At 47.2% G+C, this 25,839-nt stretch overlaps 1 protein-coding gene and 2 long non-coding RNA genes across 15 annotated transcripts in view; 1 reads left to right on the plus strand and 2 right to left on the minus strand.

The window, feature by feature from the left end:
* LOC103564110 (uncharacterized) overlaps positions 1-14,612 on the minus strand; it is a 38,146-nt gene extending 23,534 nt beyond the window's left edge. For 3 of the 8 annotated variants that reach the window (XR_011535214.1, XR_011535213.1, XR_547998.2), the window contains exons 1-3: positions 14,294-14,592; positions 9,180-9,335; positions 8,580-8,904 (exon numbers count right to left, since the gene is read on the minus strand). This is a non-coding gene — a long non-coding RNA (uncharacterized lncRNA). Of the gene's footprint in view, positions 1-1,204; positions 1,383-5,178; positions 8,202-8,579; positions 8,905-9,179; positions 9,336-14,293 lie in introns of those variants that run through there. The other 5 variants (XR_011535210.1, XR_011535211.1, XR_011535212.1 and 2 more) reach the window with 4 other exon arrangements.
* The window catches only part of NR5A2 (nuclear receptor subfamily 5 group A member 2), a 131,783-nt gene continuing 118,840 nt past the window's right edge, over positions 12,897-25,839 (plus strand). The window contains exon 1 of one of the 6 annotated variants that reach the window (XM_008539655.2): positions 12,897-13,279. In XM_008539655.2, coding sequence (XP_008537877.2) covers positions 13,216-13,279 — 64 coding nt within the window. In that variant the 5' untranslated portion in view covers positions 12,897-13,215. The other 5 variants (XM_070602013.1, XM_008539657.2, XM_008539659.2 and 2 more) reach the window with 5 other exon arrangements.
* On the minus strand, positions 16,139-18,388 carry LOC103564109 (uncharacterized). The gene is made up of 3 exons (XR_011535215.1): positions 18,288-18,388; positions 16,972-17,102; positions 16,139-16,455 (listed from the first exon to the last, which is right to left on the minus strand). It is a non-coding gene; the product is annotated as an uncharacterized lncRNA (long non-coding RNA).

Here is a 25,839-nt window from a genome sequence, read left to right on the forward strand (position 1 = left end):
ATTGTTTCCTGGAACTGCTGCGGCCACGTGGAAACAATGAAGGCCACCAGTGGACAAGTCAACACACTGGCAATGACAGGGATAGAAAGAATTGGTCCTGATGATGTCACCAAGCCATGAGCTGCCCCACCACTGACCCTCTTACGATGTGAGAGAGATTTTATTTTCCTTATTTTTGAAGCCATTTCAGTCCAGGCTTTCTATTACTCGCAGTCTAACCAAGCCAAGAGGAAAGCAATGTCTTCAAAAGGAAAATAAACTAAAGATGTTCCTGGAGAGAGACAGAGAAAGAGAGAGGAAGGACATGAGTTGCTTAATGATGGATTCAGGATATATTTTAATCCATTGTTTTCATTGTAAGAATGGCCTATACTTTGATTTTAAACATTTCCACAATAAACCTTGTACGGAAAATATTCAGTGCCGTACAGATGACAGAACTGTGGCCTTTATCCATGGTGAAGACCAAAATCACTTTAAATTTGTTGTCAAATGCCTCAAGTTTACCAGACAGCCAAATTGACAGCCAAGTCTGGCATCCATCCCACAATGCTTACCTTAGGCATTATTATGAAAAGAAAATCAATGTTAATTGTTCAAATCTGTAGCTCCCATTAACTGACACTCCAGATCTCTGACACTGTGATTAGCTGCAGACAAACCTAACCAACCCGGGAACTCCCCACTGAGACTGAATTTGGGAGAGAATGCAGGAGTGGCTTTACTTTTGATGAACTAAATGAAGGGGCAAACATTCCCCAAATCTTTCTCCAGTTGGGTAGCCTCTTTGCAAGAATCTGAAGTGCCATCCTATCAGAAATGAGAGCAAAGTTATGATAAGCCCCTAAAAATTGTATGTCCAACTCGAAATTGAGAACTCAGAGATGCAGAATGGGGGCCAGCAGGAACCTGTCGTTATTTGTGGTCCTGCTGCAATGACGCTATCCAAATGGATTGCCCCTGGACCATCTCTACAACTGTGATTAGAAAGCTTGGTGCCCTCAGTCTAAATGCTCAAATCTTTATGTCACAGAAGTGCTTTCCTTCCTGGACCCCTGGACCGCGGTTTTCTTGAAGCTCACATGTTTGGGGTTTTAGAAAATATATCCTCACGTGTTTTAACCTTTATCTCTTCAACCGTTGAAGCTTTACAGATTCACGTGTCTGTTTAAAAAACAGAATAGGTTTTGGATTTGCAATTTACCTTGTTAGCATCTCCCTGCCTATTTCACCAGCATTGTGCTCCCCTTCCACCATTGAGTATAGGAAAATGCCACCTCTCGTCCTGGGTCTACTTATCCTCAATTTCCTTTTCTTTCCACTGATGACTCATAAACAATGAGATGACAGATGTGACTCTGCAGACAGTCCCAGGTTCACAACTATGGATGAAAAAGGACATGACCACTGAGTACCATTAGCTTAGTCCTCTGGAACCAGGCTCTTTCTGCCATCTCTCAGGGGACATTCTGACCTTCTTGACTTGGTTTCCTACTACAGGGCTTTGTCTCTTTACAAATCACCAGATAGCCACAAGAATGTCAAGAACCATATGCCAAACTATTAAAGGAGAAGAATTCTGAGAGCCAGGATGCCTGTGCAATTGATCACGGTGACTAATAGGACACACTTGACCTTATTTGACAAACAATGAAGGCAGGTCTGGTCCAAGCTCCAAAAAGGATTGAGGAAAACAGAGTGATGAGTGCCCAGACCCTAGAACCAGAAAGACTCATGAATCATGACTCTATTCCTTACCAGCTGATTGACCAGGAGCAAATAATTTAACTTCACAAATCCCTGGTTTTCTCATCCTTAAAATAGTCCTGGGGGATATTTCCCCCATGGAGGAATTAATATCATTTACCAAATATAGGGTGCTTGAAATGATTAAATGAGACAATCTACATCAGAACTTAGCCCAGTGCCAGCCACATGGCAGGGACTCAAAATTTAGCTGTTGACTGCCAAGCAGAGTAGTTCAATCCTGCCCCCTACTAGCCAGGGAACCTCACTTGTGCCTCTCCTCCCCCAGTAATCAGCCCACTGGGTCACACCATAGGGATCCTCACCAATTTCACCCCTCCCATTATCTTCCCATTTTCCCTAACAGTTTAATCCCATTTCTCATGATCTTTTCCTTCCCTGTTCTCTCAAATAACCTTCCTCTTAGATCTTCCTTCTTGCTCCTATGCCTTCACCAGACATTTGCCGAGTGGCCATGATGTGTAAGCCATTGTGTTGGGTGCTGGAGACAGACAAATAAAGGACTCAAATCTCAGCCAACAAGTAAAAGAGAAAGTAAGCCATCACAGTACAAAGAGATAAGTCCTGTATACAATAAACATTATAGGTAATAATAGAGTATGTAATATATGATAGAGTTACATGCTGGGTGCTGTCTGAGCACAGAGGAAGAACACTGACCAAGACTGGAGACCCGCCAAGACCCAGGAAAACTGGACTGAGGGTGGTTATGAGTCAGATAGCTCGTTAGCTACTTGGAACATATTATTCAATATCCACCACACTGATATGAGGTGGACCTTGTCATCATTTAGAGGAGAAGACATGTTCATATGCTGCTGAGAGAGCTTCCTAAGAGCGAGCATGTATTGAGTACCTACTGTGCCCCGGGCTCAGCGATAAACAAATATATTTTAAGTCATTTTACTCTTCACAACTACCCAAACTACTACTGTCTTCACTTTACTGAGGCAAAAAAATATTAAGTAAGTGGTCCATGGTCACACAGTTGGTAAGTGACAAGGCCAGAATTATTTAAATTAGCAAAATTAATTAATTAATACCAAACGTCCAACAGCAGGAGATGATAAGTTAAAAGAAGCCATCTGAAAGAATTGTAGCCAGAAATTAAAAACTATGTTTTTGAAAAAATATAATGGGATGGAAAAATGTAGATCATATAATGATAAATGTTTAAAAGGGCAGAATATGAAACAACCCACACAATATGATACCAATTTTGTCTACAGTGAAGTACTTAAGTACATAGGAAAAGACTAAAATACTTCAAAATGCTAATATCTCAAGATGTCAGGATTATAGGAAATTTGTGTATCTTTCCTTCATACTCATTTGCATTTTTGAAGTTATTGTAATCTCTTTATTTGTATCCATAGCCACATGTACATAGACTTTTATGTAAATGCATAAATGCGATCATATGCCTATATTTTGTTTTCTTTTTTGCTTGGTCCTCCCACTCACATAAGCACCTTGCTCTGCTCATGCAACAATGAGCACTTCACACGAATCCTTCCCAGCCATCCAGCAAGGCCCTCCTTGGCTTTTTTTAATGCTGTATTGTAGCCAATGAAATGGAGATACTATAATTGATTCAGCCATTCCCCAACTGTTGGCCATTCCCTCTGTTTGTATTTGTTTCTCTTTGTCTGCCACTACTGAAGAAATGATCCAAGCATATATCCTTAAACACGGGTCAGGCTCAGCTCCAGGAAAGTATTTAGGTCACTGAGCACGCCTCAGCCCCTCATGCTTCTTTGGCTTTGTATGTGCTGCTCCTCTCAGGAATACCCTCCATACTTGCCCTTACGAATGCTCAAAAACCATTTCCTCCAGGATCTTCCTCGCATCCTTCCCAAGATGGATTAGCAACCCCTGGGCACTGCCCAGCATCCTCTGGTAAACAACTGTCATCATTTGTCTCTGTCACCAACTTGAACCCCATGAAGTTGACTCCATATCCCCAGCACCAACTATAGGCTCCAGCACATTTTAGTTGATGGAACAAATGGATGGATGGACGGATGCACCAATGAAGAGATGGAGGAACAGAGGTATGAAACATTATGCCGTTTTGAGGAACTACAAGTAATTCTCTGTAGCTAGAGCATAGAATGAAAGTGAAGGTATGGGACAAGATAGATTAAAGAGGTTTACAAAAAGGCCAGATCCTAAAGGGTCTTGTGTACCAAACTTAAAGAATATGAGCTTTATCCTAAAGAGTATGGCAAAGCATTGAAGAGTTTTAAGCAGAATATCATTATTATTATTATTATTATTTTAATTCTTTAGGCAGGATGATCTAGAGGAAGTCAGAGCAAAGGCAAGGGATCATTAGGAGCAAACGTAAGTGATCAAAGTGAGAAATGAGGGTCATCTACTCAGCAATAGTTGGGCTAGACATGCCACATGTGTTCTCACTGAATCTTTCTGCCATCCCATGAGTCATGGTTCATGCTGCAACCGTGCTGAGCACACAATGCTAAAGGGAAGAAAGAACTCACAAGGGTCGCACTATTAATCAACGATGTGACATGACCGGACCTCAAGTCCCTCTGGCTCAATGCCAGTCGGTTCTCCAATGTAGATTTGCAAAGCCAGGCCAATCGCAAGACTAGAGGAGGGGATTTCCATGAGACACTGAGGAAACAGAAGGACTCAGCTTGTCAAGGGGATAGACGAAGCAAGTAACTCAGAGGGACATTTTTAGAACAATACCCAAATTTCTGATGTAGCAATTAGGTGATGTCATTCATCAAAAAAAGTGGCATTTAAAACGAGAGATAATGAGTTTTTTGGGGGACCTGATGAATTGGAGCTGCATTTACAATTTGTCGCTGCTTTACATACGTTTGCCTCATTTAAGGACATAATGCATTACCAACTCTATGTTTACAGTTCTTTGCATTTCCTCAGTGCAAAGCTTCCCAGCCATCAAATTTACTATTGATAATTGATATTTATTGAATGACTGCCATGTGCCAGTCATTAAAATGTTTCCTCAGCATTTTACCTCTTACCTTTATTAGGTAAACAGAAAAATTGGATAGTTAGTGGCTTTCTGGGAAACACAAAAGGACTTGGAAAATCTAAAATATATTAGTGTCTAAATAAATAATGCTTGAGGATATAACTTGTGAGATTCATGGAAATAAAAATGACAGGTAGAAAGTAAGCCTACCTTTTTGAAACTCTTTTTCGTTTTTTCACTTTCATATAGTATAAGATGACCTTTCTAAGCATCTGCAGTTTTTTTCAACTAACCTTTTCTTTTCTGGTTTTATCCTTTCTTTCTCAAAATATAATGGAAAATATAACACTTGTTATGCACCTTATTTTATTACAGTCAGTAGATTGACGTTTTGACTACTCACAGATTGCTGTGTGTTGAGAAACTATTTAAGGAATGGATATTTTTAAATTCTCCTTTATTTATTATTTTTGATTAAACATTTTCTTTTTCACAAAGGATTGAGAGGACAAAAAACAATGTCTATGAGAATAATTGAAACACAATCAAGATTGTATCATATAGCCCCCTCTAAGACTTAGCCATATAAAATATTTCATTCTAGAAGAACACCTGTTATTTGAAAGATTATTTTATTCATGTGACCTACCAGATACTGTTAGCTAAAACATAACCTTCAGGTTCATGAATTGAGAATGTCTGGGATCCACTTTATGGCTCCATACTTTAAAAATAATTACCATGGCATTCCTAGGGCAATCACTCAGGATGTTCCATGGACCCCTCTTTTAAAAACAGTTTAGATGATTTAGTTATTTGCCTAAATGTTTTAAAAGGCCCTAAATGGAAACAAAAGGGTAATGAGTTTATCTCCTTTACTCTAAACAAAGATATGAAGCATAAGTCATCAGACACAGATCATAGATTGATAGACGTGGGGAACTCGACACAAGCCTACACACGAGGAAAGTCTTAAACATTTCAATTGCCAAAAGACTGACTAAGGCTCTGTTTAATTATTAGTGCTATAAAAAGTGAGTAATATTTACCTGGCCATAACAGAACTGTGTAAAAGTCACTTATCTTTCCTGCCAGGTGCCACATTTCTCACAGTTACTAAAAGGAATGAGAAGAAATCTTTACTTAGTCACTTCTCTTCCAAATCTGCCATCCCACCATCTCATATAAATTGGGGTTTAGGGGGTTGTTAAGGAAGCTGATAAAGAACGTACCAACCCTAGCCCAGGTCCTACATAAAATCAGTGACAAATGGCTTTGTTAGTGAAGGGTACAAGCAAAAATGCACAGTAAGCAATGGTTTGGCCGGAACTAACTGGTTCCGTTTTTGTAGGTCTTCTGTAAACTCCCCAATATCTGGTGCAATCAGTCCATTTGAATGGTGAGTAATTTAGGGTGCTTGTTCTTAATAAACCCAGTATATAAATGTATTTAAAGGATCTTTTTCATATATGCTCGTGCACGGTGCTTACCAGAAATGCCATTTTACAAGAATACTGGTTCTTACCAGATATGTCATAATGTCTTGGACGAGTGTATTCAGGAAGTTTACAGTGACTGTAATTCATTAACCGGACTTCAACATCATCATGCAATATGGGTTCAGATGACATTATTGAATGCCTTTTGGATTTTGGCAAAGATGACGGTGTCATTAGTTATCTGTCAATCATTTACAAATCCTTTCTGAAATCAGTTAGCAAATAATGTTTTATCATGATAAACACATATCCTTACAAATGTGAGTCATGATACGTATGCCATGTGATGGTATCTGATGAGTTCAGTGGGATAGTGAAGGCGTTTAAAACAGAATGCCATCATGGAAAAGGCCCACATTTGCCAAAAGGAAATGGTTGGACTGTGCCTTGATTGAGAAAAATAATTACGAAAAATTGAGGTTGTGATTGGGTTTGTGTTTTGTGTTTTTTCCCCAGCGTGGTGGGAACGTAAATTGCTTATTATCTGTTGTTGGGGCTGAGTTCCAAGCACCTGTTATTTGTATCCCATGTGAATGTTACTCCATTCCTTCTTTCACAAAAATATGTTCATTTCTCACAAAGTACGGAGTATCTATTTCTACTAAATTAGCCTAGTAGATAAGCTTCAAAAGACCAAAGTAACTCATTAATGTAATGTTTCCTCAGCATGCCAGTAAGTTCTACAGAAAAGTGAGTCAGAGAGGGACAAATAGCAAATACGATTTTTAAAAGGTTCTGGTAGAGTTATTAGGACCCGATAATGCTACCATCCCATAACTGTTGTTGTATATTTTGTAAACTAATTCTGTCTGATCAGAGGCATATCGCGAAGCATGAAATTCAATCTTTTTTGTTGTTACAAGTTTTATTAGCCATAGACAAAAAGAAAGAGAATCAAAGCAACTCACTATACAATAGTATTAAATTATAAGAATCATATGAGGTCTTCTACAGGGTGTCAAATAGCATCTGTGACTAAAATAAAACTGGTATCAAAAACAAAACACAGGGCCTGGCCCCATGGCCGAGTGGTCAAAGTCCCATGTGCTCGCCTTTGGCAGCCCACATTCTCGGGTTCAGATCCCAGGTGTGGACCTACTCCATTCACCAACCACGCTGTGGAGGTGTCCCACATACAGAAAAAAAAAGTAGAGAAAGATTGGCACAGATGTTAGCTCAGGGCTAATCTCCCTCAGCAAAAAAAAAAAAAAACAAAAAAACCCACACAAAAAAAGAAACCTACATATCTTCCAAAATTCCACTAAAAAAGATGTGTCTGTCACCTAAGACGCCAAGTCACATAGTCTATACTGGTTTTTAACACTGAAATATGGATTGAGCACTTTTTCCCAGTCATGACACTGAGCGCTTTCTATTCGTTATCTCATTAACGTCTCATAACAAACACTATTGGGTTCCATAACTTTTGTCATTTTTACTTACAAAGAATTCAGCGCTCAAAGAGGTCAAGAATTACTTTGCCCCTGAGAGGACAGGCGTTGTGAACTCTCTGATTTGACATCCCAGGCTCTCAATCACTACCTTTCCTCCTACCACAAGCTCATGATGTGTTCTCACGCTCAAACAGTTTATTCATCGACCAAAACTGCATGGTTTCTCAGAGAAAACAATTGTGTGGAGAGGATTTGATGACAATGCTGTTTCCCGGGTTGAATAATATGTAAAGCCTTAACCGAGGTGTATCCAACACTTTGGCATGAATACAAGAAGACTTACGCATTCCCAAGTAGTTACAGGTGTAAAATGTGTCTACAAACATATAGGTCCCGGGGCCAGCCCGGTGGCACAGTGGTTAAGTGCGCACGTTCCACGTCGGCGGCCCGGGGTTCGCCAGTTCGGATCCCGGGTGTGGACATGGCACTGCTTGGCAAAAAGCCATGCTGTGGTAGGGTCCCACGTATAAAGTAGAGGAAGATGGGCACGGATGTTAGCTCAGGGCCAGCCTTCCTCAGCAAAAAAAGAGAAGGATTGGCAGCAGTTAGCTCAGGGCTGATCTTCCTCAAAAACACACACACACACACACACACACACACATATATATATATGTCCCTTCTGAGTCTCCATCTAGAATTAGAGAAGAAATAATTGGTTTCGATAAAAATAATATTTTGAAATCCACTATATGTTTAAAGGAAAAAATTTAATCTAAGTAAATAATACCTATATGATGTTAATGCAGAGCAGGCTGGCTGGGTTCCGTGTACACAAGAACTTCAAGCTCAGAGGTAAAACGGCTCGCTAACAAATGCCCTCTCCCCTGACGGCCAGGATCGCCAGGCCTCTCACGCCACGTGAACCAGCGCCAGTTTTAAACCACGCACCTTCCATCAGCCGGTCTCCTCAGCAAAAATTCAGCTCAAGGACTCCACGTGGATATCTCACTGGGGACATTTCCAATACCCATGGGGACCACCGTCATGGCCACGGCCACTTCTCACCCTGACTTCCAGGGGTCACCAGACCCCAAGCCACCAGGACAGGACACAGAGGTGGGTCCGCATGGGGCGGGGGTCCAGAGCCAGCAGCACAACTGAAAGGCAGCGATGGGAGAGAGCGAGAAAGGCCTTCTTCATTCTCTTCTCCCTTCTCTCTGGTCTCTCTGCATACAGTACTTGATCATTCTGACGCTGTGTTCCGACATTTCAACTGAAATAAAGTGGGGGGGGGGGGGGAGGGAAGACACAGCCTTCTTTATTAACTGCGCAATAAGCATATCGGACTGACCCCGTCCCCGTCAAGGCCCCACTGTGAATGTCAGCTAGACACAGCAGGTGGCCATCTGATTCTGGCAAATAGTTTTCCCTTTTATAAAACTTTTTCTTCCAGAGAAATTAAACCTTGGTATTTAGCCTCATTAACATTCTGACGTAAACAACTGAACTAACTAGATTATAATGTGCTGATCAAGGGGAGATATGTACATATATAGCCAGCTTTCTACTCATCTCTCTTGTCTTCGTAGGTCCTGGGCCAGAGGTACATTTGTTCTGGGACCGCCCCTCACAGACACCAAGTCCTTCTATCTAAAGAGTCTCCAAGGCTCCAGGAAACATCTTGGAGTTTTCAACGTTGCCACCCTAAGGAAAATGGATAAAAGCATTTACCCAGAAATCAGTCTTCTAACAAACTAACAATGTATCGCCAAGGTATAGGGGGGCACATTTTTAAATAATCTTGACAGTTGTTTCAAAGTGATGAAAAGCCTTAAGAACAGCCAAAATCACAGGGTCCTCTGGTAAGCATCCAGCTTCTGGAAATCCCTTTTAACCCGTTCGGAAGAAGCAGCCCCTGGTTAGGACACAGAGGCTGACGACACCGGGATAAGTTTCTGTTCACAGAAGGAATCTCAACATGCCTCCTTTCCAACACCCTAAGAGAAAAATGGCTCATAATATTTAACGAAAGAAGATATAATCTGTTTTAGTTCAATTGAGATTTCTTCTATACCCCTCATTTCACAAAAATATAAAGATGAAAGCATATTTTTAAAACAGGCCAAACGAACAGACTGTTTTGGTTTACAAAAAATTCTAAACCTTGTATTCTCTGACTAGAACTAGCATATTCAACACATGATGTGGGTTGTAAAAACTAATTAACGTTGCTCTTCAAGAACACAGCTCCTTTATAATGCAAAACGTATCTCTAATCAAGCCGAGACAGAAGGCTGAAATTTCCCCCTTTAGTTGTTCTGCCCACAGTTCTTCAAAATTCTTCAAGTTCATTTCCTGCTAAGTCAAAGCATGACGGCTGACTCCTAGAGAGGCACCGACACAACTGTCTGAGCCACGAGCTCATCCAGCCACTCTTCCAGGGGACAATATTTTTACATTTTAAGAATGACCAATGAGGGGCTGGCCCGGTGGCGTAGCGGTTAAGTTCGCACGTTCCGCTTCTCGGCAGCCCGGGGTTTGCTGGTTCAGATCCCGGGTGCAGACATGGCACTGCTTGGCAGCCATGCTGTGGTAGGCGTCCCACATATAAACTAGAGGAAGATGGGCACGGATGTTAGCTCAGGGCCAGGCTTCCTCAGCAAAAAGAGGAGGACTGGCAGTAGTTAGCTCAGGGCTAATCTTCCTCCAAAAAAAAAAAAAAAAAAGAATGACCGATGAACTATGTTTATCTAGGCATGAGTATTTTGGAGACATTTCTCAACTAGGAAGCAACTCTGTTACTAAAAGTGGATGGTACTTTTTTCCCACTGATAAAATTCAGTTTCAAGTGAAAATTTTGATTTTAGAAAATTTGTCTATTCCAGTGTGAATCTGACAGCTTCCTAGGGTTTAAAGACTTCTGAGGAGATCAGTCGTGATATTAGTGAATAGAATTTTTTTTTTTAAGATTTTATTCTTTTTCTTTTTCTCCTAAAGTCCCCCATTACATAGTTGTGTATTTCTAGTTGTGGGTCCTTCTAGCTGTGGCATGTGGGATGCCACCTCAGCATGGCTTGATGAGTGGTGCCATGTCCGCGCCCAGGATTCGAACCGGCGAAACCCTGGGCCACCAAAGCAGAGCGCTCAAACAACCACTCGGCCACCGGGCCGGCCCCATGGTGAATAGAATTTTTGATATTGTATAATGAAATGCGTCACCATTTGGAAAATGTGCCAAATTTGATGAACCTCTATTTTCCAAATTACCACCATGAGATGTAACAAAATCACGCATAGGTAAAAGGCACATTTGAAGCGTAAAACAGAACAATGAATTTTAGTGTAATAGAGTGCAAAAAGTTCGGAGATAATGGCTTCAAATTCCACATTTCAACTAATCTTTAAGAAGACACCCTGTGTGGGGTTTTGCTGTGATATGAAAGAAAAATATCCATCATTATCTGAAAAAGCTATTATAATACTCCTTTTTCTAACTTCATTTCTTAAAGACCACATTTTCTTATATACTTCAACCAAAACAATAGATCACTACAGACTGAATGTAGAAGCAATTATGAGAACTCAGCTTTCTGTTAAGCTAGACATCAAAAAGACTTCTGAAAATACCACATTGTACAAATTATTGTGTTTTGGAAAATGGTTATTTTTAGTTGAAAATGTGTTATTTATATTAATATGCTAACAACAATAAATCAACATACTTTAAATTAATGATTTTTTACTTTCTCAATTTTAATTTCTACTACAAAAAATACTAAAAGATACAATTCACATAAGCAAAACCTTTTTGGGGTCCTAATAATTTTTCAAAGAACAGTGGCTTTGCAGTCTTATGTCCCTTAACATACACATAGGTACATTTCTAGTATTGTACCAAGTATTAGTTGATTATTTAAAGAAATAAGAAGAACCATCTGACATGGATGATTTTAATGGACCAATCCTTTTCAGTTTGAGATACATATTTACCTGCCCAGGTAAACTAGTTCACTTCTCAGCCTCCTTTGCAGCTAAGTGTAAATATGCATCTAATTTCTGCCTAGTGAGATGTAAGCAAAATGTTTATGTGGCACTTTCAGGAAATGTCCTTAAAAAAGGAGTATGCGTTCTCACCCCTTCCTCCATACTGAGTCCTGGATGTGATGGCTGGCACTCTAGTAGCCATTTTGGAACATGAGGACAAGAGATAGAGGATAGTGAAATGGAAAGAACCGGGTCCTGTAGACCTTGTAGAACCATCGTACCATCCCTGGATCGCTTACCTCTGAACTTCTTTTATAAGAGAGAAATAAAGGTCTTATTTAAACCACTGTTATTCTGGTTTTCCTATTTTATGCAGCCAAATCTAATCCAAAAACAATACAATTTTGATGGGGAAAATGCTGTACATAAACATTTTGGGTTCCTCAAATAGAATCTCAGGCAAAAAAAAAAAGTTTGCTACATTAGCAAAATCAAAACAAACAAGAAAACAACTAACTGCTCCACAACATGGGAAAAGACATGCATTGGTGTAAGAATCCAGATTTTATTGCTTTGAAGAACAATAGGGATATTCGAAAAGAGCCTAACACTACCCTTGGTCATCTGAGTAACAGTTATTTCACAGCAAAAAGTGACCCAGATTTTTTCCATGGATTCAAGCAAAGACTAATAACTTTAAAACTATGGAAAATGTATTACACATTAATCATTTTGCCAGCATTGATCTTAAAGTCTAAGTTTTACTTTATTGGGCCTAAAGAGATAGCTGCCCTTTTAATCAACCAACTAATGTACAAAAGAGCTAAAGTTGAGTCCTCAGCTAATGAACAGGCATGATAAAAAAAGTCGGTTGGCAAAACATGAATAAATAAATGACCATAAGCTTGGAAATGCTACCTGCAGTATTTCAAAGTGTCAATCATATCTCCGGTCATCACTTAAAGAATTAATGTCTGCCAATGTTATCATCTAAAATATATTTACAGAGGTCAGAAGAGCTACGTCTGTCCTCCTCTATGCAAAGAGGTGATGACATCAAGGGGGGTATGTCACAAGCCTAAGTTTAGTTAGTGGATTTAAGCTGGTTTGGAGTTTTATCCACTAAGTATGATCTTCTGACCCCTCAGTTTTACAACTTTCCACTCTCTGGGCTGCATAGCACCTCTCCACTTCTGAGTTAATCATTTCTTTGCCATTATCTGCCAAGAGTTCTTATCTCTTTTGCTGTCACTTTATAACAAGGTCCTCTTATCAATCTGCAGAGAGTCACGTGATCAGACCAAGCCTATCAGAAGTTTCCGTTCTTCTGATTAGAAACCATCATGAAACTGGATCCATGGTTTACAGCAGGTCACTAATGCGGGAAAAAGTACAGAGTCCAGGGAAAGACTGGCTTGTAACTTTGTGAGTTCTTGGATTTTTTTTTTTTTTTTTTTTTTTACTTTTTCTTAACTTTCACTAAGGGTTGCTATAGTCTGATGTGTTCTCCCCAAGGCTAGAAAATTTGACAAGCTGTACTTTTTCTTGTGCTCAATGATTTCTGCTGTAAGCCAGAGGACCGCCTACAGCTTCACGAAGAATGTCTTCTAACTTGGATACTGGGGATTTACGAGACTCTGGAAAGCATGGACTCACACCTATTGGTAAGTAGGAGTTGCTCTTTTTATCGTCTATTTATCATTCTGCTACCACATTAATACATGTAATTTCATCTCGTTGATGTATTTAGTATTTATCATTGCTTTTCTCATTGTGTTTATTAAAAGCACACAAGCCTATTGTATATCACACATTTATCTTTCTTGAAGTTCAAAAGAGCAAATGGATATTTCAAATATTATTCACCATATCCTCTGTTGTTGGATGTCATTCTGTTAGCCTTTAACAGCCAGAAAACAGAATGCATAATTTATCAATTTCATCCCTAATGTTTTCTGACAATTTTTGATCAGAAATAATAAGCTAAAATCCGAACAACTTGAAATAAGTTAACCATATGGAGTCATCAACGAACAAACTTTAACAAATAGCTTTCAAATATTCCTCAAGTTTCAAACTTCACCACAGTATGGTGTCTCATGCATTGCAGATACTATAGAAAATCTTTTGTTCGGGCAAATGAAAGTCATGCAAAAAAAGGAAAAAAAAAAAGAAATCCTACCATCACTAGTTAAGGATTAGAAGTTAAGGGTTCTTGTCTGTTTTTCAAAATAATGAGCTTTTTTTCATAAATAGAAATAAGTAAATAAGGCTAATTTTCATTCTAAAAAAGAACGATGGACAGTCACACATTGTGGATGTTACAGCAAGAACATATACAACTAATCCTAAAAGGACTGAAGGGGGGTGATTCCAGTGGCCTGCTGGAAATCCTGCCCTTCCTCCTGTCCCCGAGTTTGGCGGGACCTGCCCTTTCTCCTGGAGCTCTTTCTCAGGCTTTCGGACTGGAATTTCCCCGCGACCTGCAGAGGCCGGTCCTGAACTCCGAGTGCCAACTCGGCGGGTAACACGACCGCAAATCAGGGCTCCGGCTTTCCTCTCTGTCCCTTGATAACCAACTGACTCCACTGAACGCAGTGATTGCTTTTTTATGGGCCAACTACACCCTAAAGCCCATCAATTGAGGAAATGGTTACCAAAAAATGTTCTGTACTTACGAACGAGAGAACACGGGGCAGGCAAGCAGAGGGCAACAGAGACTCAACGGCTCTCCAGATAAAAAGAAAACCTGGCCACAAGAAAGGAGCTGAAAGGGGAGCACAGAACGACTTTCAATCTTGTTCTCTTGGCAAAACCGCCGCCCTGCGTTAGCGTGGGGGGGGGGGCGGGGGAGGCGGGGGGGCTTCTAGGAAGCAGCCGTGGGGGCGGTTCCTTCCGCCGGGCCGCAGGGGTTCGCGGCGAGGCGCGCTCCGCCGGGGATGGGCGCGCACGGGGCGAGGCGCGCTCCGCCGGGGATGGGCGCGCACGGGGCGAGGCGCGCTCCGCCCGGGATGGGCGCGCACGGGGAGGCGCGCTCCGCCGGGGATGGGCGCGCACGGGGGGAGGCGCGCTCCGCCGGGGATGGGCGCGCACGGGGGGAGGCGCGCTCCGCCGGGGATGGGCGCGCACGGGGCGAGGCGCGCTCCGCCGGGGGTGCGCGCGCACGGGGCGAGGCAGGGTTCACGCCGCAGCTGCGGCCGCGCGCATCCAGGACTGGTGGCTGCGAATTAAGAGAGAAAGGGGTCCCGAGAACATACATGCCAATTCCCCCTACCTCCCCCGCCACCCGGCGGCGTCCCTCGGCCCCAGGGGTGAATTAAAGAGGGGGAGAGAGGAGGAGGAGACGCTGTCGCATTTCTCTTGGTTACTTTGGCCGCCCGCACCGGTCCCCGCACCGCACGGGCTGCGCTGTGGGACAGAGGCGGGGCTGTCCTGAGCGTAGAACAAGAACTCCCGCAAGTCTGGGATGGGCCGAAATGTCTGTCCAGCCCCGGAGGAACTGCCAGGACGGGGCCTCAAAAAAAAGGACCGACGGAGGGGCTCAGACAACCTCCGCGACCCTGCCCCAACCCCCTAAACCTATCCAGGCACTTTCGGGCGCCCGATCCCAGGATAACAAAATTCCAGTCAATTTTCCAGTAAAAGAGACCTCTTTCCGGATCTCGTTCAAAGCATCCACCCCTTCCCGGCCCGTGGACGCTCCCTTCCCCGTTCTCTGGTATTGCTGCCCCTGGGTGGATGTGAGGTGTTCCTACTTGCAACATCTTAGTCACCCGGAGGCTGCTGCGGGCACTGAGTCCTTCTGTCTATGGTGTGGCCTCCAAGGGGTGCTGAGGGTCATCCCCGAGTTCCTGCCTGGACAGTCACCCAGAGGCCTGAAGGAGAGGAAGGATAGTGTGGGGCCATCAGACTGAACCGTTGGATGGAAGGGGCTGACCCCATCCCTGAAGGCGAATTTCCTCTTGGGGTCTGACTTCCCTGGGCAGTCCCACTGAGAAGAACCCACCGAGGTCCCTGGGTGGCTTTGAGATGGCGAATTCCAATTTGAGACAGAGATGGGGAGTGGTCCACAAGACTGAGCCCACCGTGTGTAGAGCGCAGTCAAGGTTTCCAACTCTGCACTAATTCATTTGTGTTATACTAGGAAATGTGCTTCTGTTTATTTAAAAAGCTGTCTCTGTGGGACCTAGCTGGACACAATGGTTTTTTTCAAGACACGTTGGTGGTTACATGAAAATTGTGTATAGATGTCTGTGCTCATTTAGAAAAGTGGAAATAAGATAAGGTTGTTCCTTCTGCCTATCTGCAAGGTAATCATTCAGTGTGGTGTAAGAGCAGGCCGACTCTGGTTATAACCAGAGTGCTCCCTGAAAGTTAACTGGCCCTGGTCCAGATTCTTGGTTTTGGGCTTGGATTTTTTTCTTTCCCCCAAATGGAGTGATTTTACTGTATGATATGCAGTACTAATTTAACAGAAAGAGAGAATAAAGTAGTTGTTTATATCAACAAAAGAGCCAAATCTGTGTGATAGGAAAGCATGTCATATAACAAGTATTTATTGACCCTCCCACAACGTGCCCAGCGTTAGGCTTTGATTTGTATTAAATTTACGCAATTCTTCAAATTAAGTTCATTTACAGAATATATTACCCACATTCGATATAATGCCGTATATTATTCACAGGAAGTGATGTCTGTGTAGTTCAGGGTACATGATACACAGAGCAAACACCGTATGGAGGCTGCGATTGAAAGTTCACTCTCTGATCCCCTCAGTACTCTTGGAGTCTGATCTTACTCCAGTGATAAGCTCTAGTAAGCTCTGTGCCCATGAGGATCTCTGAAAGGAAATACAATGCACTGGAAAGTGAGATAGCCCAGTATGTCACCCCCACCTCTAGCCAGCTCTCTGCAGTGCAGTTTAGAACGCCAGTGGCCCAAGCCCATGTTGGGATCTTGCTGCTTGGCTCTAGCAGCCAGGCCCCTGCAGGAAGCTACGCTCTGGGGCCCCTGCTCCAGCCCATCTCCAAAATAGTGCTTCCCAGATTCTCTTTACTGGCCTGGATCCACGAATTGTGAGCAGAGTTAAAGGATTTCTGTAATGCCTCCTGTAATAAACCAAGATTTATGGAGGAAGGGAGAACAGAGGCTTGCTAATGCTCCTTTCCTTTGCTTGACCCCTCCACCCAAACACAATGTCCAGGGTTATCTGGGATTCAGCCTTGAACTTGAGCTGAGCTAGAGCAGGGCTCTGGAACAGACTCCCACCTGGAAGCCCAGCCTCCCCCAAACACCTCCAGGGATGCTCTATGCAGGGCAAGATTCAGACATCTTGCTCCCCAAGTCCAGAACCCACCTCAGGATACAGCTACTTCTTCGAGTTGCACGTCCTCACTCTTCACCTTATTGGAACAAAAACTTCTCTGAGAAATCCAGTAGGCTTCAAAGAGCTTCAGGAGTCTGGGGGGCATTGTGGTCTGGAAGGCCCTGGGGAAGAGGTGAAATATGACCCAGTGTGATGTTGAGAGGTTAAGCATGGGAGAACCAAGAGGCTGAAACTGACCAGACAAATGAATAAGGCTGCCTCTTTCTTAGTCTTTTGGGGGAGCTCTGTTATGTGTATTTTTGTGATTGATAAGAAATGACATAACTTATAAACTCCAAACAACCCAAATGCAGATGAGCATAAGCAGTTTGATCTGGGCTAATGTAATTGTCCCTGAAGACCGTGTCAAACACACGGGATGGTCAAAGTAGCAAGTACCTCCCACTGGGAGGATCTATTTTTAATAGTCCTAGAATGGTTAGTGATGCCCTTCTTAGTTATTTTCCTTAGAGAAAGATGAGTTTGAGTGAAGTGAGCGGGAAAGAGAGAAATACAAAGGAGAAGTGATATTTATTAGCAGCATGATAAGCTGAATTACTGGCACAGTCTCACGCAACCACAAAGTTTACTTCATTAACCCTATTTTACTGATGAAAAATGGAATCAGAAAGGTCTGGTGATTTACCCAAGATGACTCAGCTTGTCAGGAGAGTGAACTGTAAATAGAACCCATGGATGGGATTCTGAAAGCTTTCCTCAAGAGAGTAACTTTCTGCCCTTGTGGATATAAAGGAATTATTAAAAACAATGTTGGTCTGCTCAGACTTTCTTCCAGAGGCATTTCGGGATTAAGAAAGACATTTGTAAAGGGCTCTTCATCTTCCTTTTCATTCCACAGTGGAAATCAGATTTAGATCCCAGTAGAGTTCTGAAGGGTGGGATGGGGAGAGGTCGAGGGGGGCGGGGTGGAGACAGCACGTGGGAGCCCGGAGGGCAGGGCTGGGTAGGAAGGTACTTCTGGTCTTCTATTTAGGAGCTTCCTGGAAAGGACCTCTGGAGTGCGGATGAGGATTAGCTTGCAGCTATCTGGTGCGTGGTGGCCACTCACAGGGCTGCTGAGAGGGTGGCCGGGGAACTGGGGAAATTCAGAGCATCTCCTTGTTACAGAGTCAGTGGGTATGAGGAGGGCAGGAAAATCACTCAAAATGAGTGACTGAGTTTAGGGAGAAGAGGACTCCCCCCCCCCCCCCCGCTAAGAAACAAACATGTGGTCTCCTTGGGGGAGGAGATAGGGAAAGAGATTGTTTACGCACCCCCTCCCCCTTTTGAAAGCACTTTTGACAAACCTGGGCGTGTCTACTGCAGTGAGTTCTGGTCCCACACCCGGTGAGAACGGTCACAGCAAACTCTGAGTTCTCGCTTAGGAGCTGGACGTCTGCAGCCTCGGCCCCGCCCACCCCCACTCCTCCCCCACCCCACCCCCACTCCTCCCCCACCCCACCTCCAATGCCAAGTTCCACCTCCTCCAGCGGTTTCTATAGGATTGGAACGAAAATCGGTCGGAACCCGCCGCCGGGTGCCCCAAGCAACAAGTTTCCAGACAAGAGGCCCTGGGGGAAAGCGAAAAAATTTGCCCGAAGCCTTGGCGCACGCCAGCCACCATCCTTTTAACCACAAAAATGGTCTTCGAGTTGGAGGCAGGTTGGAGGAGGAGACGACACCCCCGCCCCGCCCCCCGCATTTGTGTAACCACCCCCCCCCCGACCTTCCGCGCCGCAAGGCCGAGGGTGATGAAACCCCGCAATTTCCACCTTTCCAAAGCCCCACTTTCTTCGCTCTCCTAGAAGGACCCAAAAAGCTCGACGCCCACAGCTCTGCGCGCCGCGGCGCTCGGTGATCTTAAGAGCCGGGAACCTGGTGCGGGGGCCTTTCCTAAGGCGAGAGGGTCCATCCAGCGCGGCAAGAGCGCGGGAATTCCGAAGCCGTGCGGCGCGTTATTCCTTCCCTTGTGAAACTTCCAGTCTGGCTGGCTTGTGTTGAACGGCAGCCCAGAATAGTCTGATGTTGAGGACTTAGTTGCTAGTCCAGGTTGAGGAGAGGCAGGGGGAAATGGAATTGCAATGCAAGTTTTGTTCAGCTGGTTTCACCAAGCGCTTGGTGGCCTGCTGGCGCCACCATCGACCTCGAGAACGTCACTCCATGTTCTCGTTTGTCCCGAGGATGGACAGGGGTGGTTCCGAGATTGGCGTCTCCGAGTTTTGAGTTGTGGCTGACTCACTCTCCCTTTCAATTACAGAGAGGAAGAGATAGATTAGATTGGACCACCTACCCGAGATTATTTCCCCAGCCGACTCCTTTCTCAAGATCTGGTCTCCCCGTTCACTTCCAAGGGCACCGACTGTACCAAGGTGGGCGCGCCTGGACCCGTGGGTTGGGGCAACACGTCCCCAAGAAATTTAAGTCAGAAAGTTGTATAGTGAAACCTTTTTGACAGAGAGTTGCAGATTTTGATAATTCAGGCCAAAATTCTCCAAAAACCTCTCCTTTCCCTCAGGGCAAGGATGGGGAGGTTGTCTGGGGGGAGGGGTGGAGCAGTCTAGATTACCCAGATAATTGCGCCAATTTGCATTTTCATCCCCAGTAAAGGCCGGGCCACGTGTATTAAGATACTTCCATAGTGGTTGTCAATCCGTCATCGTTTGCAGGCCACCCCTAACAGGCAGTCTTTCCAGGAATAGACGGTCTAAAGCGCAGAAGGCGTTCCTCCTGCTCTAGTGGCTGTTGTTAATGATATCTTAAGTAGTTATTTACACACACAGCAGAACAGGGATTTTTTTTTTTAACGAGGCAAGATTTCTTCTCACCTATTGAAGTTTATTTTTTCAAAGCTTCGGCCAGTACTATGCTTCCTGGTAATTTAGACATCTGTGCTGAAATTTAACCCCTCTCTCTTTGAAACAAAGTGCTCCGGGCGCGGGCGTGGGGAGCTCGGAGGCGGGGGCGCATAGCCCAGCCCCCGCTGAGCGCAGGAGCCCAACGCCTGAGTTCCTGCTAAACTGAATTTTCAGGGGAAGGCGAAAGTGGCTTCTGATGGGCTTTTCGAGTGGGAGGGGCGCAAAAATCAGGCAGAGCCCAAGCTTCAGTGTGGTGATAAATTTCCCGCTCTTTCCGGTTGGCCATCCCGGCCTCCTTGCGGAGACTCTGAAAAAACTCTAGGTTTCTTTTGGGGCTGAAATGTAGACACGTGCTACGAGAAAAGTAATTATTCTGGTTTTAAAAAACACCAAAAAGTAGGAGTGGAAGAGGCGTTAGAAATTGTTTCCAAGGAGGCAGGTTTGCAAGTTTAATAATGCCAGGTTGAATGGGTTCTGCAAGGCGTCTCCCACCCAGGCACGCGCGAAAGGGGGGTCTTCTACTCGGTTCTTCCGGGGACCTGTGTTTGCCAAGCCCAGAAAACTTGAACCAGGAAATTGAAAGTCTTGACGTTTTATCCTTCTGCAGCCTGCACGCGTTCAGTGCTTGGGGTCGACCGGTGCTTCTCGGGTCGGGTCAAGGGCAGGCTGTTCCCGGCGCGCGCTCTGAAATGCGGCGCAGAACCGTGGGAAGGTGGAGGCGGGGGCGAGAGCAAAGCAGTTACCACCTCAAGGGTGAGAGTGCGAGACCTCCTCCGCTGCAGCCCGCCAGGTGAATGGGGCTCACGGCCCCGTAACGCTGAGCTTGGATAAAATATGCCAGGACTGCGCCTTCTCCGGCTCATCAAGGCTGCGGGAGCCTCCCCGAGCCATCATCCTTTGTAATTGCAACCGTCAATCAACGCTTTAAGACAAAGTCAGAATCGGGAAGGGCGAGCCCGGGAGACCGGTCTCGTCGGAAAGGAGGAGGCGTGGGGGAAGAGGGGGAAAGGGGAAAGAAGTTTGCCAGAAGTTGGCAGAGGGAGTGCAGGAAGAAACTGAGAAGGCGCACGGTAGCTGAGCCGGAGCCGCCTCCCCGGGCCTCCCGGGTTCCGGTCTCTGGTCTCCAACGCTAGTCAAATTTACGCAGCTGGGGCGGAGTCCCAAGCGTCCTTCCACTAAGAGGCAGAGTGGTTCTACGTGAGATGCTCCGGCCGGAGGATGGGACGCGTCTGCCCGCCCACGGGGGCTCTGCCAGCCCCAGCCTGCGGTGTATCTGTCCCCTAGTCCGCACCACCAACGTTAGACCACATAGGCCCTATTCCCCAGCTTGCATCTCAACTGCATCCCCTTCTGCGTCCACTGGGCTCTCCCGCCTCACACCGCGGCCTCTGCAAACTAGAACCATCCCCAGGTAACCGACCCCAGGCGCCGCGGGCGGGCTCGGGCTCCTCCTTCCCAGACCACGTTCTGGGAGACGCCCAGGCCGATCCCAGGTCACAGAGCGCGCAGGTCCCCGGCTTCAGTGGGAGCCCCAGCCCGCCGGAATTGCAGGGTTAAGGGACTAGAGTGAGTGTTCGGAAAGAGGAGGGAGTTCACAGGGGTGGAAAGAGCGTTCGGAGGAAGGTAATGGGCGCGGCGTCGGAGGCTGGGGACCGCCGCCCTCCCTCTGCGTCTGCCCCGGAGTTGGGAATTGCGCCGCTCCCCTAAGCCCCTTGCGGAGCGATCGGGGTAAAGGTGAGTGTACCCTCGGGTCTCCGACAAGAACCGACTCCAGGGGAAGCTTTCTCGCCTCGTCCCCCGGGAGGATCTGGATAGGGCTGGCCCTAAGGAGCTCTTCCCTTCCTGGAGCTGGAGGCCTACAGCGCCAGGGGCTTGGAACTGCCCCGGTTCTCGGAAAAGGATGTCTTCTCTCCGCGCTCTTTCGGTGCGCCTTGGTTTCGCTGCTAACTAAGCCGAGCGGTCAGCCTGGACCAGAGCTTCAAAGCAGGGCGAAAAGCCTCCTTCCTTTCCTTTGTGGTCCAACTGTGGCTTGTTTGAAGGGCGGATTTTAAAACCTTGTCCCCAGCCCTATTCCTCTACATACACCGCCCCTCCCGGTTTGTGAGGAGATGAATGAATGCCAGCTGGCCCTTGGTCACCATCACTGCCGCTCTTTAGAGGGTGGAGTGGGAGGGCAGACTGGTCTGGACTGAAGAGACGCTCGTGTGACCTCAGCAAGTCCCTTCTGGGGCTGAAGCTGGGTTTTGAACGGGATCACAAAGTTTGCCTGGCTAGGTCAGGCTCAGCCTCGAGTCCAGGCAGGGATTTCTGCCACACTACAATTACTTGTTCGTGCTGGAAACTCTTTCTTCTTTCAGCTCTCCTGTGAGTGCTGTCCTGAGCTGTCAAACGTGCCTCCCTTTCTGAACTGTGTAGTTATATAGACTCTTCAATCACAACCATCTTTAAAACAACTAGTAATACTGAAAATGGATTGGCAGTGTGACTTGATACTATCGGGAAAACCTGAGCATCTTTAAGTGTCACTAATTTTGGCAACTGAAGCCCACTCTCCCTTACAAACTAATGGATGGACAGTCCCCCTCCCAAGTTTAAATGTTTTCATGAAACCTGAAGATGCTACTAAAACTGAAATGTAAATAATTTAGATTCTGAGCATCTATTGAAGAGCAAAATGACTAATCAGTGGAGAGAGCCAACAGTATCTGAATGGCCAGGCGTGGGTGGGTGTGAACCTCTCATTTCATATAAAAGTGTAGATTTTTGCATGGCCATGACGGGAGTATTTTTCAATTGGTCAAATACTGGACTGGGCAGTTTGAATGTGTGATCTCTGTGCCATTCAAATAGAATAAATTCAGATCTTTTGAGATTCAAATTCACCCCCTTGTGGGTGGACTCTCATAATTACCCCGGTCTCACAGCAGACGCTGAATATGAGGCATTTCTCATGCCGTCAGGAGGCTGGAAAAAAAATGTTTTTCATCTTGGGATAAGATCTGAAAACTTTGACGATGTGGCTGCGCTGGTGGCAGAAGCGCTTGCATAACAGATGGTTCTTTAAAACTTTTTTAAAGTGCTGGGCCTCTGGGCCTCATGTGGATCGTCTCACCAAAGAGACACCAGAAGGAAAAAAAGAAAGCGGACGGATCTTTGCATTCTGCATGGAAGCACGTTCACTAAAATTTAGGAAGTCTGCCGCCAAGAGAATCTTAGCCTCCAGTCGGAGGGAAGGAGGGGTTTATAAATAAGTTAAGGAACTGGAGAAGAGTGCAAAAACAGGGGTTACTCTTCCTCAAATATTCGGCAAGTGAGTGAACTCTCTGCGGCATGGCTGTCCCCTCGGTAAGCCGGGACGTTCGGCCGCTTCAGGGTGCCCGGGGCCCACGGTGGGGCCTCTGCGCAGACTGAGCGCTCAGGGAAAATGAAGGCGCAGACCCTGGAGGCCCGACCAGCTCTGCTTTTCTCCAAAGCAGTCAACTGAATTCAACGTCTCTTTTCTCCTTTAGGTAGTTAAACACTCCCCCTCCGGCTCCTCACCCGACACGCACGCGGGAGCACACACTCACCCCCACTCACACCCTCATCCCTTCGCCTGGCTTCCCCTCAGCTCAGGGAAATCGCCGCCCTAGCCTTTCATCCTTCGCCGCGGCGCTCAGACAGAGGTCGCTTCTCACCAGCTGTAAGACCCGGCAGCATTCACATCCCCCGCCCCGGGCCAGGGTGGGGTGGGAGGGGGTGAAGGCGGGGTGGAGGGGCTGGGGCAGGCGAGGGGACTGGAGCATGCGCCTCCTGCTCATTGGCTGACGGCTGGTGTCCGACCCGAGTCCGGAACCCGCGTCCCCATTCACTGTCATCACCCCTCATCCCAGCCTTGCCCCTGCCCCCGGCCCTACTTACCTCCCTTCTCGTCGTCTTCCCCCCTTCCTCCCGGCGCGGCCGCCCTAGGGGCTGGAAAGGGCTGCTCTGGGCCCCGCGAGAGGAGTAAAGGAGGCTGGAACTTCACCACCGCACTCTTGTGACAGTGAGCGAGCGGGAAGCGGAGACAGGCGAAGGGGCGGAGAGGAGAAGTGAGGCGACAGAGGGAGAGAGAGAGACCCCTGCCGAACCCGAGCCAGAGGGCGGGTGGGCGGAGGGGTAGGAGTCGCCCGGCCGTCCGGGAGCGGCGGCAGCTCCACGCCGCCTCCGCTGCCCGCCCGGAGCTGGGTCGTACACCCTCCGCGCCGGGCAGCTGCGCCCTTGCCGCCGCCGCCCGGGCCGAGCCGACCCGGGGCGCCCGGACGCCGTCTCCGCTCCTCTCCGCCGCGTCTCGTAGCCCCCGTCCCCTCCCCGCCGCTGGGGGCGGCTCCGGAGCTGCGAGACTGGACGGGGCTCGGGGGTCCGGACGCGCAGCCCCGGAGGAGGCGGAGGCACGCTCCTGCGAGCCCGCGGGTGAGCCGGCAGCCGGGTCGCCCCTGCCTCCTTTCCGCCGGAGTTGAATCTGCGCTGCCGGTGTCCAGGTGCGGGGCTTCCGGGCGCTCGCGGACCCCCTCTCCCCGCCCGCGGCCGCCTTGTCATGCTGCCCAAAGTGGAGACGGAAGCCCTTGGACTGGCTCGATCGCATGGGGAACAGGGGCATCTGCCGGAAAACATGCAAGGTGAGCGGGCGCTGCGCGGCGCTCGGGCTCCGGGCCACCCAACCCCCGGCTCGCCCTGCGGGCTCCGGCCCCCCGCCCGGCGGGCGCTGGAGCTGGGGCGGCGGGGCTGGGCGCTCGCGGGCGCCGGGCCCCCGCCCCGGGTGCACGCGTAAAACTTTATGGCTCCTGAACAATGCGGGGCGGAGGTTTTCAAAGCAATGCCTAATTGGCCGCTTCTAATTAAGCAAAGAAAGGCTTCCAGCTCTATGGCAACCCGAGCAGGGCAGCCTCAGGCTAAAGATACTTTAGAATAATAAGATCATTCTAAGAAACGGAGCGTCTTACTGGAAACCCGCGCAGGTTCTCAGTCACTGGAACCGGTGGGAAGTTTCACCCAAGCTCTTGCACGAGGAAGAACACCCTGCCTAGGAAAGTCAACTACAGAAAGAGAAGGGGACTCCGGAAAAGCTTGTCTTAGCGGTGCTAGAATGCATGGGGGCACCCCCAAAGCGCGGGCGGACCCCGGGAGCCGGCTCGAATTTGGACGATTTCACAACTGCAGGCAGAACTGAAAAGAACTAAAGTTACCCCAACCCCATCCTCTGCGCGGGGACTGTTGAGTGCGTGGAGGGCGGGGGGCAGCGGTCTAGCTTCATTCCTCTTCATCATTCCAAGAGCTGGGAATATAGAAATCCTATTTGTTTTCCCAGCTCTTGATTGCTAACAACAACAACAAAAAAGCAAAACCCGCTGGCTGTATTTTCGCTGCATTCCAATATAGTGCCTTTAGATCTGGCTGTATTAAGCCCTTCTGAAGTTTATCGCAGTTGCTCCGGGCCGGGGAGGGAACAATGCTAGGAAAAGTCACCGGTGCTCTTCCATCCTCGCCCTTTCCAGCCCCTTCCAGAGCGCAGGATGTGCGGGCAGGCGGGCCTGTGATCCCGGAACGCTTCCTGCCATCCCCTTGAGCGAACTTGAAAGGGCCGGGAGCCGTTGAGAGCAGAGTTCAGGGCTGGTGCACGAGGCGGTGCGGGATGGGCGGCGCGCCCGCTGCGCTCAGGCCGGGGGCCCGACGTCGCCCGGCCGCGTTGGGAAGAGGGGTGGCCGGGAGGCGTGCGTCCTGCCTGTGGAGTCGGTTAGCCCTCGGTGACTCTGGGGTCTCTCCAAGCCTCCAAGAAGGGCTGTGGAAGTCCCCTGAGGCTGAGGCCCCTGGGACTAACTTGTAGGTTGGGCTGCTGGGGGAACTGGGTTGGCCCAAAGAGGCATTCCCGCGGGCACCTGGATCCCCGCGACGTGGAGGCGGGGGGGAAAAGGCGGGGGAAGCCGGATCGGGGGACCCTCGGCCGCCAGCTGCGGAGGGGGACTGTCCTTTGGGGGCCGTGAGGCCG

The sequence above is a fragment of the Equus przewalskii genome, chromosome 31 (assembly GCF_037783145.1).
Source record: "Equus przewalskii isolate Varuska chromosome 31, EquPr2, whole genome shotgun sequence".
NCBI lineage: Eukaryota > Metazoa > Chordata > Mammalia > Perissodactyla > Equidae > Equus > Equus przewalskii.